The 21368-nt window shown below is 36.1% G+C and overlaps 1 protein-coding gene across 5 annotated transcripts in view; it reads right to left on the reverse strand.

Moving 5' to 3' along the window:
- Wdr62 (WD repeat domain 62) overlaps nt 1–21368 on the reverse strand; it is a 255818-nt gene that overhangs the window by 16841 nt on the left and 217609 nt on the right. For 3 of the 5 annotated variants that reach the window (XM_083120946.1, XM_083120943.1, XM_083120944.1), the window contains 9 exons: nt 20097–20365; nt 19728–19832; nt 17485–17675; nt 16516–16622; nt 13555–13626; nt 6501–6605; nt 4241–4362; nt 3014–3220; nt 363–630 (listed from right to left, as the gene is read on the reverse strand). In XM_083120946.1, coding sequence (XP_082977072.1) covers nt 363–630; nt 3014–3220; nt 4241–4362; nt 6501–6605; nt 13555–13626; nt 16516–16622; nt 17485–17675; nt 19728–19832; nt 20097–20365 — 1446 coding nt within the window. The remainder of the gene's footprint in view (nt 1–362; nt 631–3013; nt 3221–4240; nt 4363–6500; nt 6606–13554; nt 13627–16515; nt 16623–17484; nt 17676–19727; nt 19833–20096; nt 20366–21368) is intronic. The other 2 variants (XM_083120945.1, XM_083120947.1) reach the window with 2 other exon arrangements.

Consider the following 21368-nt stretch of genomic DNA (forward strand, 5'->3'; position numbering starts at 1 on the left):
AGATGTAGCATGTGATTCAACATACAACCTGTGAACTAAACTTACACCATGTGACAGAATATATTTCTCAAATTATCTTGCGATTGATACAGCTGAATTATAGTAACAGAAACCAATGAATATGCTAAAATTTTATTACTTTTTGTAAGTGTTTATTTAATTAACGCTAGGCACAAGGCAGAAATCTCTTATTAACTGGTAAACTTGTGATGCAATATTTATTGGTATTAACAGGAGGAAGGGGAGCAATTTTATTCATAGCATCCAGAGAAATTTAATTTTTTTACACCAGAATGTGATTATCCTTGTTATACCATACACATGTGGTCCATGCACTATGATTATGCTACAGGAACACTTACACTCTGGAGTTTCCTACGAGTCTCCTCTATCCTCCTTTGGAGTTCCTCTCTCTTGCGAGTGACTTCAGTGTCCTGGCGAGTCTGCCGAGCTGCATTGATCACTGCTACATTCCTCATAGTAATTGGCGAATCATGGGAGCGTGTGAGAAACTGAGATGAAATACTGGTTCCTGTTTTCCCTGCATCTTCATTCTCTGCACCGCTTAGGGATTCAAAATTGTTCTTCAGGTACATCTCCCTTTGTCCAACCCTGTCCAAACTTTCAGTACTGCAACAACAAAAACAGATTAACTAGTTTCCCTGAAATTCTACATGCATGTAACTTTCTTAAAAAACCGAATTGATCTGTACAAAGGCAATTACATTTTACAAACTTGCACTAATATAAAAAGGGGGACATAACAATAACAATACAGTAATTATTAATCCAACAGTACATAAAACATTAACATTTCAGACATTGTATTCAACAGTAAAAAATGCACACCCACCAAAAGTATAGATGTGTACCCAAGTATTTTATATGTTTACAAATTTCTCATAATAAATTAAAGTGTTTAACCTTCTCAGTCCCAAGCATCTTGATCGAGATACCCAAAAGTAAGCCTCACTGTCCCACGCGTCTCGATCGAGATGCTGTGTCAAGGTCGTAGTTTTTACTAGAATTTCGATTTTTTTATATTGTTCCTAACACATGTATTTAACAGAATTTTTTTTTTTTTTTAATTTTTTTTTGCCTTCATGAAAATGGAGGGGAAAAGGTGGGAAAAGGGACTTCCCTTTTGAGTCTCTTTTCAAGGGAAAATTTTTGCCGACAAAGGAAGACCGGCTTTCTTGTTCTAAAGCAATGCTTTTCACTCCCGCCTGTGAACTGCATTCGAAGGAAGCTTGTTTATCAGTATCCGATGTCAAAATGAAAGTTTTCCGTGAGGGCGCAAGCAGGGGGTGGTGGGGGGGGGGGAAGACTGGTTGTTGAATCTGCATTGTAAGAATGGAACTTCGAAGCGTGCTGACGGAAACCTTTGTTTTTTTTAGCACAAGTGTCCACAAGTTGCGACAGGGGTTACCCTGCATTGTCTAAAAATAGAATTTCAAGCAGCTGTAAGAATCGTCGCTCATTTTTCACCGCATTCTAGCTTTTCGTCCGTGAATGTTGTGCATAGGTGTCGTTTTGTGTCCAAGTGCGAGGACATTTTTTGGGTGAAGTGACAATTTTTTAAAATAATTTTTGGGGTTTTTCTCCCTTCCCCCTCCATATATATGCCAAATTTGCATAAATTTTGCATTTTGACATTTTTTCGGGGGGGGGACACCATTTTTTTTTTAAGAAAAGTATTTTTGAGGGGATTTCCTCCCTTTCCATCTCCATATGTACGCCGAATGTGCATAAATTATATATCGTCTGAATCTGTGATTCATTCTGCGTACAACGGTATATCTTTCATATCTCTAGGGCATTTAGTTTCTGAGCTATAGTCATTTCAATGTAACTCTGCATTTTGAAGCTTGAATCAGTGGCGTGCCGACCATTCCTTTTGGGGGTACAACTCAAGTTACATTGGTCATATGACAATGATGCAAATATTTTTCTGTTTCTTACATCCCAGCGATAACTTCTATGTGCATTTTGAACTTTTCATATCCTTTTTTTCGGGGGCTGGGTGGGGGTGGGGTGGGGGCGAAACAACATTTTTTTAAAAAAGTATTTTCAGGGGATTTCCCCCATTTTCCCTCCATATATACGCTGAATGTGCACAAATTATATATCGTCTGAATCTGTGATTCATTCTGCATACAACGGTATATTGTTCATATCTCCAGGGCAAATAGTCTCTGAGCTACAGTTAATTTAAGGTACCGCTGCATTTTGAAGCTTGAATCAGTGGCGTGCCGACCATTCATTTTGGGGGTACAACTCAAGTTACATTGGCCATATGATAATAATGTAAATACTTTTGTGTTCCTTACATGTCAGCGATCATTTCCATGTGCATGTCGACACTGTCATGTATTTTTTCTTGGGGGGAGGGTGGGGGAACCAAATTTTTTCCCCGAAATTTTGGAATTTTGAGAGTTAGCCCCCTCCCCCGCCAGATATACGCCGAATTTGCATAAATTTCATATAGTTTGAATCTCTGGTTCATTCCGCGTACAACGGTATATCACTCATCTCTCTAGGGCAATTAGTCTCCGATCTACACTCATTTAATTGAAACTCTGCATTTTGCTCAAAATCGGCTCGGGACAGAGAGGCTTACTTGTGAAAATGGCCTTGGGACTGAAAAGGTTAAAGTGGGATCCGAACCACTATGTGCCTCCACCGGGAATCGAACCTGGGACCCCTTGATTACAAGGCGACAACGCTACTACTGCGCCATTGGGGAGGCACATGCTTCAACAAATAAAATAAGGGTATAAGTTAATATCAGGTCTATACATGAATCAAACTTTTTATATTCACAGAAATAATAAAATTATTGAACACAACACTCAATTAGTACTTTACAATGAAAAAAATATAGAGTGGCAATTTGATTGATAAATATACCTCAATATAAAACAGACCATTCACCACTTGAGAATGATCCCATTACTTTTTACAAAAGAAAAAAAAGAGGCAGAATTATGGTAAAAGTAACAACTCAGCCTACCTTACAGAAAGCATGGACATGAGGTTCCGCTCAGCTGTATCTGCACTGGGCGTGGAAGCATCCTCATCGTCGTCATCACTATCCTGGCTTCCAGATACAGACACATTGATAACTGGCAAGTCAGTCAGTCTCTCAGGGCGTGGCTTCTTGTGCCTTCTTTGAGAGCGCCTCAGCTCTTCAACATCCATTGCATTTACAGTATAATCACTGTGCATGTGAGAAAAACAGACGAAGGTCAGTTCTAATTATGCATTGTCACACTACTTTTCTTTTTTCCATTATTAAAATGATTTTTACATTTTCCCACATTAAAAATTTTATTCCAACCAAGCAAACAAACTTACCAGGATTTTTATCTTCTCAACATTATAAACTGATTACCCTGAAAAGTACAAATGAAAGTTCCACCATATTTTGATTTAATTTACCTTCCTCAAAAGATCAGGTTAAGCTTATGGCTGTTCTGTCATCTAACCCCATCCAATACACATAATACGTACTGAAAGAAACGTGCGTAAAATGTAAAAAAGCACCACAAAGTATGTCCCTTGCAAAATATACAACTGCTTTGACTCCAACACATCTATCACATACTTCTCAAATGAAATAATTTCTACACAAAACATTGAATTCCTACTGTACTGAAACTGTTATACTGATTAACTTTGCCCCATTTTTATCTTGACAGATGTACAAGCTTTTAGTCTTACATTTAATAATACTAACATTCTTTCCCCTGCCACTTTAAACTAGCTTTCAAGTTGATCACAGGCCTTACACTTGTAATAATCTAGGTATAATACTGAACTGTAACTGAATTATGTTTCACCATTTATTTTCCAAACAGTAGCTCAGTTGGCAGAGCAAAGGTATGGTACCCACAGACCCTGGTTCATGTCCTGGTCGGGCCTGCATTTTCACATAAATTTTGATGTAATCAATGTTGTGTTTACAAATTAAGTAATGAACAATTATGTATTTTCTAACACAAGGTGCTACGTTTCCTACATAATTTGCATTTTTCTATAATGTTATTAGAATTATCAATAATTACAGGACATGTAGTATACACAAGAAAGAGTTTACAAAAGAGAGACCTGTAGAAAGTAGTCAAAGATGATCAAGAATGGATTAATCTTGCCTAGAATGTGGACAGATGCAAATTTTAGTTTCCAAATTACAGATCTACGAGCACACACACACTTGTTTCAAAATACATATTCATACCTCACAGGGTCCTCAGCAGGGGGATAATACATCAGTCGTTCTGGATGTTCTGGTTCTGTTGATTCTCCTTCACCTTCAGAATAATCCTCAACATCTCCATCATGTTCTGTGCTTTCAATATCCTGCAAGATCAAATGCTTTAAGTTAAAGCTGGCTAAGCAAATAGCACAATCTACACTGAAATACAAAATTATTGAACACCGATGTTTTGGAAACTAATTTAATATTGTATATCCTATTGATTATAATGTTCTGGTGTTTAATGTCTGATCAGGAACGTTTACAGTAGCATTTGAGTACATTGTACACAATACTAATTATTAGAGCCCGGACCTTTAGGTGCGACACCTACAAAAAATAATGTTGGGTGCTTCTATATATGGAGTCTCGCATCTTATATATCGCCATATAGATCCATTCCGTGGTACATTATCCCCCCCTAATTTGCACCTGAAACACTCCTCTGCACCTAAACATGAATTTTGCACCTATTCTGCCCTTAAAAGATGGTTGCAGTGAGCGAATTAAAGTAAAAATGTACGATTGTATGTGACGTTCTGGACGAATTATCATTAGAGGACAGGCTTTTTCTGAAGTTTGTTCCTTTAGTGTCTGTTGATGTGGAAAGGTCATTCTCGGCATACAAACACTTCCTGGCCGATAAACGATTAAGCTTTGCCTTCACCAGCATAGAAAGGTTCAACATAGTTCAGTATAACTCACTCCTTTTGAATTCAGAAACCAGTGCCAGGAATGAGCGAAGGAAAAAGACTCAACGATTCTCTGCTGGTGAGTGTATATGTAATCAAAATACACATCTTCATTTCATACAATACTTTCTTTGTAATGTTTAAAATAAAAAATTATATGATACACATGAATGTACTTAAGGTTTTCTTTTATTTTTTTTTGCTCCTATTTTGTTTGTTTTTTTGGCACCTTAAGATCCAGGCTCTACTAATTATGTAAAATACCAGAACAAGGAATTTTGGTGTGTATTAAAAATCTTTAAAATTGTGCAATTACAACAGTGTTTATTTTGCAAACTTTGAATTGCATTAAAAAAAAAATATGTTCCTTCGGTGGTATAACTTTTCTAAATTTGCAACATTTCAGTATTTACTGTTCACTCTTTTCAATATACTGCTAACAGTTAAATGATTCTAATTTGTAGTGTCAAACTGTTGAGAATATATGGAAAAGTTGTACCAAAGAAAAACCTTTCTTTTTACTTGCAAAATAAAGTTAACAAAAAGGCATGTATTGCATAAGCCCAATTTCAAATATTTGGGGAAAAATATTTATTTTACCTTGCCATATATTGCTCCTCCTAAGAAAAATGTGAGGAAGAAGCAAATAAATTAAGATAACATGAAAAGTGTGACAATAAATGGATCACTTTTAATCAAACGACTGGTACAAAAATTTATAATAAAATATAGATCCACATTTATAAAAATTATCCCTAAAAACATATTACAGTGGAGTCCCAATTTTACATTTCCAAATTTATATTTTCCTGCATTATGTATGTAATATTCATGTTCCTGATATAAAAGATTCCCAGATTTTACATTAACCTTTTTTTTTTCTCTCCATCTTTGTCTGCTGAAAAATGTGAAATCCAAGGATCCAATGTACTCACAAATAAACTGATGACCTCATGAAGAAAGCACATACAATATAGAAAAACTTACAAGGTTTGACAATTTTTAAAAATTAATGTGTAATGTGGAACTTAGAATTATTTTAAATGCTGCTACATTGACACAGACATAGCTTATTATATACATAAGTAGTGCCGTAACAAATTACTCATTTTAGTTTTAGAAGTTCCTCTTGACTACAACATGTAACATAAAAAAATACATGAAGATCTTATAATACTTCAAAATAAGATTTGAAAGATACACAAACAGAAGATGAAAATTCTACGTACACCTTCACCTTACGTTTGTATTCTATACATGCAGCCTATTATCATATCAATTACACACGGGAGAACTTCTACAATTTTCTTTACTTTCACAGAAATATCAATGTATACAGAAGGATCTAAAATAAAATAAAATAAAACAAACAAAACAAAAAAGGGAAGTTCAATCTGAAGAACACTAGTAGGTTTTTATGTAAAGCATTACAGGTTTGCATTTAGAAGAATGTTTCGAAGTACGTAAATACCCCAAAACTAAAAATCCTTCATATGGACTAATACTCATGCACAGACTTCATGCTACCAAAACCATCTTCAGAAACTTACTTCATATTTGAAACTTCCTAAACTGCTATCATCTGTCAAATGTCTATGGCGATTTACATCAGAAAGATCACTTCCTCGTGTCAGAGTTACCTTCCCAGTTGACACCTGCACCAAATATTACAATATTGACAACTAACAATACCAAATCTCATTCTTTATGTACAGTAGAAGCCTGGTTTTACATTTTTCAGCATTATTCACTTAACTTTCATGACCAAAATTTTATATTTTCTCACATTATTCTTTTGCTACAAGCTCCTGAATATGGTGAGAAATGTACAATCAAGTTTCTACTGTATAGTACTATTATTATTTGAGCAAATATTTAATTGTATTTACTAAGGCATGCAACAAAAAATCATCTTTTAAAAATAGTACAGAATGTTTATGAAGCTATAATGCTGAACTGAAATATGTTAGGGTACCACATGGCATCCAGAAATTGTTTAAGGAGATACGTAGGTTCAAACAGTGAAAAACATTTTGAATGCAATTATGGATAGGAGAATGGAACAAATTAATTATATTGCCTTATTTCCTCAAGGAAAATAAAGTCTCAAAAAGAGAGACAGGAGAGAAAAGGGGGGGGGGAAGGGGTTAGACTCTATGATTAGTTTCAGGGCTGATGCATTGGAAAATATGACTTCGAATTTAACCAACAGTAGTAGATTATATATCTCCAGAGCCCATATCATGTAGGGAACATGAAACTTCCTGGGAATTGTGAATGAAAAAAAAGCAACAATTCTAGGACAATATTCTGTGACAATAGTGGATTCTCAAACACCTACTTTAATCTTCTAAATACTATGCATGTTAATATCTCGTAAATTTTAAAGCCAAATTCTGATATGATACAGTTGAAATGTAATACTGTACTTATATTCTGAGTAATTTTAAACTGCTTCAGTGACTGGTATCAGCAAAACCCGAAAATAAACTGCATGGTATCTTCCCTCGTGGAACGGTCCTCCTCATCCTCAAAACACTGTATCCATAAATTGTATAACCAGTAAATGGCAACCTTACTATACACTCCCTCAGTGTGGTATTTGAAATACAGTGGAACCCCGATTTTACATTTTCCCAGATTATATATCCAAATCTTATGTTAAATGTTACAAAATTTTCCTTCATTTTACTCTTTTCTGCATTTTATGTTTTTTCATCTTGCTCTTGAAAAATGTAAAATTGAGGTTTCTACTGTATTTCCAGAGGAGGATAAATTCCAGTAACTTGTTGCAAAGCATCAGGATAATATATAAATTACGAGGGGTGTCCCATAAGTAGTGAGCCTGATAGGGTTCCCATACTTCAATCTGAAAATAATTTGGGGATTTGAAATAGCAATTCTTTGTAAGCGTATATGCAAAGCGGTGTCCAGTTCTAACCATCCTATTCTTCTGTGCAGGAGCTAGAAGTGTACTAAGTGCGTAACGTCACAAAAATGAAGAGAGAAGAGATACGAGCAGTGATCAAGTATCTGTTGAAAAACAGGTTGAGTCCCAAGGAAATCCATGAGGATATGGTGAAAACATTAGGAGAGGATGCTCCATCCTCTGCCACAGTGAAGAGATGGGTAGCCGAATTTGAGCGTGGGAAGATGACCCTTGCCCAAGCAGGTCAGTGGAGATGGTGACACAAGAAAATGCAAAGAAAGTGCACAAGATTATTCTTGCAGACAGACGCGTGACTGTGCGATATATTGCAGAGGAACTGAAGATGTCAAAATCAACAGTGGAGTGCACTGTGCATGACTAGTTGGGATGAAGAAGGTTTCTGCATGTTGGGTTCCAAAACTTCTGTGAACAAAAGTTGACAAGACGCATGATCTCAGAACGAAATCTTGATCTGTTCCAGGCCGATCCTGACGGATTTGTTGAACAACTTGTGACTTTTGATGAAACTTGGGCTCATCACTATATATCGGAGCCAAAACAGGCATAAAAACAGTGGAAACACCCCGGCTCCCCCATCCCAAAGAAGGCAAAGTCTGATCCCTCTTCTGGGAAAGTGATGACGACAGTCTTCTGGGAATCGAAGGGTGCTTTCTTTTTGGTTGATCATATCCGAAAGGGAAACACCATGCATCCCTGGTGAGGCAATTACGTGGTGTTTTGAAGACTAAGCGGCAGGGAAAGCTCTCTAAAGGGGTGATTCTGCATCACGACAATGCAAGTATTCACACATCGCTTGTTGCGATGGCAACCATCCATGATTGTAGTTTCGAATTGTTGGAACATCCCCCTTATTCACCCGATCTTGCTCCATCAGACTTTCATCTCTTCCCTAACCTGAAAAAAGCTTTGGGCAGTGTGCATTATCAGTGTGATGATGACGTCATCAGTGCTGTGGGTGACTATTTTGCAAGCCTTGATTGATTGATTGATTTAGTTTATTTTATTTTGTGCCTCTTGGCTAATTTGCGAAGATGGGGATGAGTGATGAAATGATGAAATTGATGAATGGACATTCACAAACAACCAAGCCCGACCGGGATTCAAACCCGGGACCATTGGCGTCGCAGCACGATGTGCTAACCACTCGGCCACAGGGTCGGGCTATTTTGCAAGCCTTGAGGTAAGCTTATACGAGACCGGGATAAAAGCACTGCTCAAGCGTTGGTGAAAGTGTGTGGACCTGCAGGGAGACTACGTAGAAAAATATGTGCTATTGTGGTCCCATCCTGTTCCCTTCTAGGTTAGGCTCGCTACTTATTGGACATCCCTTGCATATAAACACACATCATCATCATCATCATCATCCACCCCCTGCACCCAAAGGTTAAAAATTTACCAGAGGGGGGAGGGATTCCTTCTTTGAATACCACCCTGCACACACTACAGTAGAGGTAGAATAACTGTTAACTAATATACTAGTTTCGTGTAAAGAGAGCACAAAAACAAAAACCCATCACATTGCATCATGAAATCACAAAATTTTACAAATACAGTAAAACAATCCAATGTACAAGCATATTCAATATAGACAGAGTGAAGAAGGTACGCATTTTAACACAAAGTTTTACATTGTTTGAGTGTTTTGTGCACACAGTTAAACTGGCATTAAATTAAAATTTGCTGAATTGAACTTTTAATTACTATACTTATCTCAATAGTAGTGAGTATACATCCAAAATTACTTACTACCATCTGCCGCGGCAGACAGATCAGTGTCAAGCACAACAAAGCCAGAGGTCCCAGGTTTGAACCCTGGTCAAGGCATGGATGTATCATGTGCTTGTATCATCATCATTTCATCCTCACTGTCGTGATTAACCCAATGGTAGAGAAACAATACAAACCAAAATAGAAACATCCAAATTACTAAAAAAAAAAAAAAGGGTTAATTTATTTTGAAAAATTCCTTTGTCTCATAAATTTACCTTTCCTTATATGAAAGTAAAAAATATTATATGCACAAGCAAGTTGACTATGTAATTCATTTGTATATGTGACTACAAACTGCCTAGTGATACCTCTATGTAATGCTGAAATTAAACCTATGGTTATTATATTGTGAAAAGCTGTTTTCATTTTCATTTATCCTAACTTCCACCAAAACTGCATGTTCCCTTTTCCCACATGCTATCAATGCTAAAATGAAGAATATAAGACAAGCCATGCACTAATGTACAAAACATCATATATATATATGTATATATTAGGGATGAATATATATGTAATATATGATAACGGTCAGGTACGAACACAAAATTTACTCATACCAATAACCAATATTCCACTGATATGTTGTTGATTTGAATGGTCCATGAATAGTTCATTCATCTCATGAACATATGTAACCAATTGCCTGAAAATGGGTTTTTGAAAAAGAAACTGAGGGCATAAATACTGCTGCATGATGTTGTGTAAATAATATACATACAACACATATTGCAGTTTCTTACGAAGTTACACTTGTTACGCCCTCCCTTGCCCGGGAAAACAAATGCAACCACTACCTAGATAGAGGTGGCAAAATCTCCCTCGGACAAGCGAAATAGCGTTACGGTCCAGGTTAAGTTCGTGTGTAGGAACCGGTGACCGACAGTGCATAGTGATAAGCCATATCGAATAAACACAAAGACATATGCAGTTTCAGATTACCACCTCTTTACCTGTAGCCGGGAAGCGGCTAGCTGCCTACCTGAAAATCACGGGTAGCGACATGCATACGAAAATGATATAGCCCAAAATTAACATGAAAATAAAAAGTATATTCTATTCATAACCAACAAAAATGGAATCATTACAGGTCCCCACACTTGCACTCTCACATTCTCTCTCAGATTCAATCCTCATGGGGTCATCGACACAAGAAATTATACATGACATGTACAGGTTTTATGGCGACAAGCCCTAATTATTGCATTCTCAATTAATTTTATCTTACTTTTTGTCTAATCAGGTCATTTGTGATTTTTTTGCTCCAGTGCTACTTAAATCCTAGCCAGCCCTTACTTAAGTTCACCTTTTGTTTTTAAAAAAAAGAAACTAGTCGGCGCGGTGACCATACATTACTTGACCAGTATAAACAAAGGCGTCTCAACGGCAATTACATTCACGTGGGCGGACGTTTTCCTTTTACAAGACCTCACGTGGTTCAAACATAACAAATAACCTCCGTTGAGTGACGCAAACCTATACTCGCTGGCAGGCGGGACTTAAACACTTCGCCGCGACGAGCAATTCACATTACCAGGCAAATACTTTTACTAAATGATCACACATGCGGCCTGACATAGCTAGCATTGACACATAAAAATGAACAAACCTCAAGTAGATTATGCAATTAAGCGGGCGGCGCTTTACTCTAATAGTACGCACTTTAAACAAATACAAAGGAGCACGAACAACAATGAATTTAAGATCATAAAAAATATCACAAGGAATAAGAAAAATTGACCTGAGACGAATAGATTACAAATGACAAGCGCGACGAGGGTTTGATATAAAATTTCGAGTTGAGTGGGCGTTTTCAAAATGTCGACGAATTTCAAGGGCGTTCTCTAAATCAATCGGGCCGTCACGTGCTGACAATCACACAGATGAATACATTACCAACTCTCAGCTTCCGAGGTGCATCCTGGCGTCGTTATGGGCGATTGAAAAACACATATTATTCACACGGAAGGTTTCCTTGGTCGCGACGATGGAGATGCGAAACGTGTTCAAACACCTAGTTCCCCGGCTGCTCTTCCTCTCGGGATCGGTGGATCTCCGTGGTATGGCGCGGTTCGGACGTCGCATCTGAGCGGTCGTTGTTGGCGTCGTCGGCGTCGTCGGGGCGTCAACATCTCTCTCTACGTCTCTCTGTCGCGGCTGGTAGGCGTCGTCGGGGCGTCAGGGCGTCAACATCTCTCTCTACGTCTCTCTGTCGCGGCTGGTAGGCGTCGTCGGCATCGTCGGGGCGTCAACGTGGCGGATGGTAGGCGTCGTCGGCATATCAATAGGGCGGCGTTCGGCGTTCTCTCTCTCTCCATGGCGGCGGATAGGCATCATCGGCGTAGTTTCTTCTGACATCTGGCGAATCGACGTAACGCCCTCATCTCTCTTCTTCTAGCCCGCCATAGTTTCCGGTGTTCCTCGTTTCTCAAAAATTATAAATGGCGTAAGGTAGTCACGGAAACACGGTTTCGCTTCAACTTCCCCCAGCGGTTGAGGTAGGCGCACTCGTGTAGACTTACTGCCTATCACACACACTGGTGTTCGCACAACACAACAAAGTCCACTGTACACGAAAGGTAGCGCCAAGGTGCTCTCGTTCCAAGAATCGCGGCAAAACTGTATATGGAGAGTTAGCACGGAGCTGCTCTCACTACAAGGATCGCGGTAAGACTGTGTGTCGAAAAACCATGTCCTTCGTTTTATTTAGATTTTGAAAAGAGACGCTAGGCGTTCGTTGAAGTGACGCTTCCGCAGAGGTTATTCCACCACGCTCTATTGTCTCCAAACTAGGACGGACCGTGTCCGAAGTTTACTCAGACGGATTAAGCTTTCCGCCTGGCTGTCGCCCATAGCTCAATTGCAATCGCTGTCCACAAACTGATCAATTAGAACCGATTTGATCTGGCGTCCGTAATTGTCACTTGATCGTGACGAAACTCCACACATCTGTCCTTGCACATATGCCGCTGCGCTGGTATAAGTTTCATATGAATCTGACCGTTGGAAACCGAGCTATTTAAATGTTTGTCAATACGGTCGAATTTCCTAAGCTTTACACGCATAGCGTGATCCTTCAGGTGCTCACCCTTAACACAAGCGAATGTCTCGTTCCTCCCGTCGGCTTGGCAAAAATCAAATATGTAATCTTACAAATTAAAACTCTCAACGCTTTGAATCAACACGTCTTTTTACCGCTACATACATGAATAATAATGATAATAATAATAATGACGGTAAATCTGACTGTCACACACTTAAGCAATTTACAAATTTGACTTACGTAAAATTCTAGTTACGTAAAGGTTTATGGAACGCATTACTTACGTAACTCAGTGGGTTACTGTACTACAAAACCAAGGTATGTGAATTATGCATTTATAACAATAAATATAACAACAAAATTTTAACTATTGGAATGGTAAAGTTATTGGCAATTTCACTAGTAAAGCAATACATAAATATGCTTATGTCCACTGACACCAAGTGATAAATCATTTCCATCCCTAATATATATTATTACTTTCATTTTAAGTTTTGAGGATTTTATATACAAAAACATTTGTTTCCTTGTCAATTTTCTAGCAGTCTACCAATTTTCAACTTATGTAGTTACGATACAATCTCAAACTAAATTTTTATTACAACTGCATTTGGTTAAAAAAAAATCCAACTTATGGATGTTTCATTTTGATCTTTGGCCCTATTCCAGCCACCAAACTGACTAAAGCTTAAATTACATCAACATCAAAAGTAATTTCATGACATTTAATAATATTTGGGAAATTTCAACTAAACATACTTAAACTAACAGTTTCTATTTTCCTTCTCATATTAACTGCACTAATTATCTATCAACTTAAACACCTAGCTTGGATCTAAACTACCTGAAATTTTTCACACCGAGTTATTGCCTCGAAGTTCTCTGGACATGGTACGAAGTCAGTCTGACCATCGCCCTGAAATGTTGCATTTGGCATCAAGTTAAAAGATGCACCTAACATGTTTCATTCTGAATATTACATTCAATAACTGTCAATAAGCACCACTAATTTGCCTATTGTTTTGCTCTTCATCACACAGAATTTTATTTCCCGATTGTTATTATCATTTATGGTGATTTATATTTCTAAACCAAGACATATGTTCATGTTTCTTATCCAGTACTGAGAAGTAAGTGTGAAGGAACATATACAATAAAACTGATAATTCTGAATTCAAGCACTTGCAATTCTGCAAGTAATTTCAAGAGGATACAAATAATCTTCTCTTTCATTTTCTCGACAATAATAATGGATGATTTGACGAAATAGGCAGGGCAGGAGCACAAATAATTCTCTAAACCAAGAACCATGAGAAAATTCTCGATCTGGATATATTCTGATACGAATATATATAACTATATACATTACAAATCATTGATATTCATCTATGCAAATTAACAAAATAAAGTGTCAAACTGGTAAATTATGAAGATTTCTAAATTCTTCATTTTAATTGTTTCTTAAAAACCTCTTGAGGGAATCATGAAGGAAAGGAGAAATTTGCTCTATTCTTTCAAATCATACAAAATTGTTTTGCATTTTTGATTATACCAACAGCCTTAATACCTTACTAGGTTTAAATAAAATTCTGTGCAAAAGCTTATTCTCATGCTCAAACAGAAGCACGTGTTATTCTTCTCATACATATATACATACACAGTGAAACACCAAATTTGCACTTTCCAAACTTTTCCTGAATTTTACATTTCATGCAATAAAAGTTTCATTTTTGCCTACATGCCCCTGAAGAACATATCATAAAGGTGACAATGGATATGTTTCTGTGCCAAGCAAATATTAGAAATTAAAATAAAGCAAGCAAACAAGTACCACGAAAAATGTACACACAGAATAATGAAAAAAGTTCAGCTCTTGTCATGCAAAATCCAGCACGAAATGAAAGCTTACATTAATTAATTACAAAAATTACTTGTAATTTGCAAATTTTGCAGCTTTAAGTAACATGCCTTTGCTTTTCCAGGTAAATTTAACCATTATGGAAAACTGTGCGTTTACTCACTAAATATATAAAAAATAAATAAAAATGTTAAAAACTTACGTGAGTGAGTATAAAAGTTTTGCAGACGACGTTTCACGAAGCTACGCTTCGCTTCTTCAGGTCACTTATCAGTATTTAAAAATACTTCGTCAAGAACATAAGAAATCCAGGATTAGGTTAAAAGGGGTGATAGGATATGGAATTAAAAATACCTGAAGTTAAAAATGCCATGTAGGCTAAGAAATAAATCTAAAAGATTAGTGCCCGTACTACCATACTGAAGGAGTGTCTGTAGTAGCATACATGTGCTACATTCCTTCTCATTTTCATCGTTATTTTTAACTTCAGGTATTTTTAATTCCATATCCTATCACCCCTTTTAACCTAATCCTGGATTTCTTATGTTCTTGACGAAGTATTTTTAAATACTGATAAGTGACCTGAAGAAGCGAAGCGTAGCTTCGTGAAACGTCGTCTGCAAAACTTTTATACTCACTCACGTAAGTTTTTAACATTTTTATTTATTTTTTCAGGTAAATTTATCATGTCATTTCTACTCAAAGCAAGTTGTAGGTCAATAATTTCTAATATCTAAAACAGCAAATTTATTTTGTTGGAAGTGCAAGATATAGCTTTGAAAAATGGTGTCTATCTGGACAAAAAATTTTGTTGGAATATTTCTGCCGAAACTCTATACGCACATAACACCAGGCATATTCTCTATATATACAATTAAGTGATGCCCTAAGCAGTTCAATTTGGAAGTGTGCAAAAAATTAAATTGTTCAAAGGCAAGCATGCAACCATGTAAGCTGTCATTTCAAGTCACTCATGTCTGACACTATGTACACTTTCTTACAAAGATTTGTTACTAACACAAACTTCAAAACATACAAGAAAGAATAGTGCTGGAAAAACAAAAATCATATTAACGCAATGATAAACCCATGTTGCATGCAGAAAACTAAATCTCAAACAAAATATAACTTCCTTCACATCTTAAACCATACTTCATCAGTTATTTGAGTTAACTTTTTCTATACACAATCTGATTGGATTTTCATTTGCCTTCAGATTAGTCATTAACAGTTGATCGATTATGATTTTCATGACCAGCGAGGTAACGAAGTCTACAACAGTCTACACTCGAAGTCTACTTTATAATGATATTACAAAGAACTGTTATGGAGTATGAATATACCAACATGTTAAGGTAGTAATGTAGTGGAGGATTATGTACTTGTTGTAACTTATACATCAGAAAGGTGGAAATTACCAAGATAACTAGATATAGGCTGGAATAACGAGATTGAGAAGTATCATCATACGACAGACATGACAATATAAGGAAATAACTTAAAAGCCTGAAATATGGATGAAATAAGGAAATATATAAAGAACAAGGGAGTAGAATGAAACCGTAGAAATGAAATTCTGCAAACATGGAAGAGAGACACAGAGTCTTAGCAAACATGTGGATCAAACTACAGATTATTGATTGATTGATTGATTTGCTTTATTTTACTTAGCCTTTCGTGCAACTTTTGGCTAATTTGCGAAGATGGGGTTGAGTGATGACATGATGAAATTGATGAATGGACACTCACAAACATCCATGCCTAGGCCAGGATTCATCGTAGCTTTATGTGCCAACCACTCTGCCATGAGGGCCGGCTATCTAAAGATTAGGATAACAGGATGGGGTAGATATTGAAATGGTTTTATCAACTTTATTCACATAACAACTGCAATACAATACATTTCTGTATTGGTGATACATGTATCTATATTATATATGCACTTACCTGCTTTGAAATAATAATAGTCTCCTTCCTGTAATCTGTGTATTGACGAATTTCTGTTCCACTGTCAATTGAACTGTCCTTGGAACCATCAGAATCCAGTCTTTTTTCTACAAAAAACATGAGAGATCACAATTTAGTCCCTCAGATAACTGCCATAAATTACATATAAAAGGACTATTGCCCGAAACTATACATACAATTTTTATCTGTTGATGTACTACAACCTGCTACAATTAACATGTTCTTCAATCATGAAAAATAAATTACCTTGTGTTATTGAAGTATAAAATTCATTATCATACATGAAATGTTGAAGCAGAAGATGACAGAATGAAATGAAGCCATTTCACAATCGTGATATTAGTAGCAATTTTAATAAAGACAAAAGGATACACAACTCATACAAATTAAGTGTTCATGCTTAAGAGATTATACATGATTGTTGTAAAATGTAGACGAAATCAAATGGAAAACATGTCATAAGGTATGTTGTTCATTATGTAATAGTTTGATCGATTAAAATTTGGATTGAAAGACATATTCCAAGAAGGGATCCAAAATTTCATCAAATATTGGGGCTTGTTATTAATTCACAAGAATGCAAATTATTAATTTAAATGACAGTGATAATTTCTCTTCAAAATTAGGTTAACATATATTGGGAAGAAATACAAATGTTGTAAAAGACATAACAAAACAAGCTTCAAAAAACTATGCAGCTAGCCTCTGTAATGGGAGTGTTTTAGCATCATGTGCTTGGAAACCATAGGTCTACATCTCATCATCAACTTAATCAGTTCATACGTGGACACAATTAACCCCAAGAGAAAGAAACCAGATGTAAAATAACCAAAATAGATGAAGAAATAGAAAAAGCTATGTAAAAACTGGAATTGTAAGCACAAAAACCTATTGCATGAAAATTTATAATTTTTACAAAAATGCTGTTCAACTTTTTGGTGCACTAACCTTGAGTCAATGGGAATGGTATAATACTGTCACTGTCGTAGACAGATTTCACAGTTATACCACCTGCATCAATGCGTTGGGCCCATCTTCCTTTCGGGAAATCTATTTGTCGGCCCATACTTGTTGGTGGGCTGACATTATCTGTTGTTATTTGCTTCTTTGCCCACAATGGCAACTGCCCCACACTAAACCTGAAACATTGCACATATTTAGAACAGAAACATTAGTTGTATGAAAAATAGTCTGGTGGAACCTCAATCTTACGTTCCTGAATTTTACATTTTCTCCAGAATTTAAGATTTTTTTTTTACCTTGGTCACATAAAATCTCTACACATGACAGCAAACGTGTGCATCTTTAACCAACACAAAATAAAACAGTTAAATGAAAGGAAAATGTCAAACACTGAAAATTCTCCACAGGTAACTAATAAACGAGAGCAATATTGTATACACCAATCCTTAGAATCAACAGTAACAAAACTGATACAAATATGAAGCCAGATGCTCCACCTTTCTAGAGAGAAAAAAATCAATTCATGAATTTCAGGAAATTAACCATGAAAAATAAAGTGTGGTGATGTCTGCATAACAAATTACACACTGTACTATGCCAAACTAGTTCATTCTACTGTTTGTAAACTGTACATCAACAACAAAAAAAGTAAATACTGTAGTGTTAAGCTCTAAGGTCTAAATCACCATCCCTGAGACCTTCTGTAAACAAACGGTCTCACCGATTCGATGTATCACTCCGCGTCAGCTGATCCATGACCGCAATCATCTGCTGTTACACTCATAGTTCGCCGCACCTATTCCTTTTATATAAGAGCCTCTGAATGTGAGAACCAGTTCTCAAAACATCAGACGAATATGCAGCCGCATACATTGTTACTCTCCCGGTCATTCTCTCTTTCATAACCCTTAAAACTGCAGACACTGACACACCACTGCACTGGGATACCAACTTAACCACTTCATTTACTGGTTTCTCAGGATACTACTGACAGAACGTTACATAAATATTGAGTAGAATCTGTTTCTCACCCCTTTGGAAAGGCTGTCCTTGCTGGTGTTTTGAAAACAAGCTCGGAGAACACGGAGACTTTCCCTCACGCATAGAACTCGGCATGTTATTTTTCTAAGGCTAAGTCAAGCAATATTACTAAGTTGCACTACTTCCTTGCTGTTCACATGATTATTTTTAGAAAATAACCAATGTTATAAAATATCATTATGTACACAAATCTCTAAGCTCATTGAAAGTTATATTACTACAAAATGTTCACACTTATCTTGCCTTGCCATGTCACCAAGTTATTTTATGAAGTGCACTATATTTGGCGGAATAAAAATCGTTATTAGGATGCTTGTCAAAGTTTCCAACCGCAATAAATTTACGAACTTTTTGTCTTGTTTTGATCATCATCAATATATTTGTTGGACTTACAGCAATGCATATGGCTGTTTATGCCCATTATATATTTTATTTACATAAGATACAATTTACATAAAATGTACAAACAAATTTCAAATACACTCCTATCTATATCATCCTTAGAAATATACATTACCATGTTATATCATTTTGTCTAAAAAAAATGCAAGTAAAATATATTCAAAGAAAGAAGCCAAATTTATGGGAAATGATTACTGGTGCAAAGAGTTAACCATAAAGGTGAAGCAATAAGTAAAAAAAGAAAGAGCATTGGGTTTAAAGTGAGACGTCATTTGCCGCAGCGTATCCCATACTACAAATTTGCCATTGTTTTACCTTACGTAATGAATCCTTTAACAACGCTGGATTTTCATGTGGATTATTTTACTTCTATGAGTTTGCAAAGCTTTCTGCATGCAGGTGGTTTTGTTTACAGAAGGTGTCAGGGTTTGTGATTTGACATATAGATCCTTGGTTTTCTGCAGTATTAGTAATGCTGAGGCTGTTTGCAGTGTGAATTTTGAAATTATGTACCTAGGAAACTAATGACAGTAGTGTCACAAATGATATCTTGATTTGTTTAGTACCGTATATATCAGACTACAATGTCATGCTAATAAAAAGACACACAAGTGTTTGTAATTAGAAGAGGAAAATTAAAGTCATATGTACATAATTGTCCTAGTCGTTCCATTTCAGAGTTAGCAAAAAATACCAAACTATCCCAGTTGTCTTATCTTGACATATAAGAATTCACTGGAAATTTGTTGCAATAACTATAGTAATAAGCATGAATAAAAATTTACCTGTAATCAGGTTCATCCATGTTATTTGCATTTGGATCCAGAAACTCAGGAGGTGGGACACTGAAATGTTCATTGTCCACGTGGTTACCATTTGGAATTGTATGCCTACAAAGATATAAATAAATTATCACATACATGGAGAAATATTTTCCTATATTTATTTTTGGAAAGCAAGGAATGACTTTTGGCTGCAATGGGTTTTGCTTTGAAAAACAAATGGCACATTTAGGTATTATTCATCTATAAGAATAATTTTAAAATTGTGAAATTTTACTCTATAGTATTTAGGCAATTTATAGACATATCAGAGTAGTAAAATTATTAGCAACACAACAATGCAGTTTGAAATTAAAATAGCCAAACACCTACCTATTATCCTTGGCAGCCCGAGCTGCCTGTTGAGCCAGCCTTGCATGCATCGTGACTGTCATATCATGAGGAATGCGCCAGATGAAGATGCAGCCATCTCCAGATGCTGATATTAAATGACGACAGTCATTTGTGAATCTCAATCCTGTTACTAGCTCTGAATGACCAAACATAGTTGCCATACATTCGCCTGAGTAGTAGTCATATATACAAAGGGTTTTGTCTGTGCAGCTTGTAGCTGTGTATATACCACTATTGTCTAACACAACCTGAAATACAAAGATACATCCAATTCACGACTTATGCAAGGGTTGATTTGAATGTTTTCTACAAAGCTCAATCAGGTAATCATTTCTGCATGCAAAGGAAACCAAAACAAAGGCATTTAGGTATTTCTGTCTACAATTTTGAAGAAAGAAAAAAGAATGCAGCAAATTGCAGTTTAGTCTTGAAGTGACATACTTTGTGGTAATTTGAGAGTTATGATTTATTTTATGCAAAAACCACACAATTAGCACAGTTTTTTTAAAGTTCTTCTTTCCTTACCTTATTTAATTTTTCAATTATTGTAAAACCTTGGAGCGTAGCATAGTGCTTTAGGCACACTAACACAAATAAATCATATTAACAACACACTTTGCCAAACAAAATGCAAATTTCACAGGCATTATATTTAACCCATTTTTTAATACTTCTGCCACTATTTTGAGTCATTATCATGAAGAGGAACACAATTACAAACAGCAAACCATGTGGTGCATGGTTTGGATTCCACTTTAAACTGTAGATCCAGTCCCAATTAACATTAACTAGCATAAAGTGAACTTCGGCTATGTAGTACATGTTGCACATGTTGCACATTACTAGTCTCACCATTTATTATATAGGCAACACCATATGATTTAACAATATTTATATTTATTGAAACATACTTTCAAATTTGGTGTCTTTTGTGATTCACTTTCTTTTGTGATAAAATATACGTGAAAGAAACAGAATTCAAATTTCCACGCAGTATTTTATAGTAGTCTTGCCTGCTACTGTAGCTGCCCAGGAATAAAACTAAAAACAGAACATAATAAAGCAGACTAAAACCCAGATAGTTCTTGGGTTTCTCACCTGTTAAGGGAGATAGAAAAGAAGTAAAAACAAGATGGGAGTTAAAAAGATGCATATATACACTGCCCAGCACATGGCACAATAAAGATATTTATGTGAATTTTATATTGCATGCCAATTTAACAGCATTTATTCACCAATACCAACTGATAC

Source organism: Lepisma saccharinum, chromosome 4 (assembly GCF_977018435.1).
Source record: "Lepisma saccharinum chromosome 4, izLepSacc3.1, whole genome shotgun sequence".
NCBI lineage: Eukaryota > Metazoa > Arthropoda > Insecta > Zygentoma > Lepismatidae > Lepisma > Lepisma saccharinum.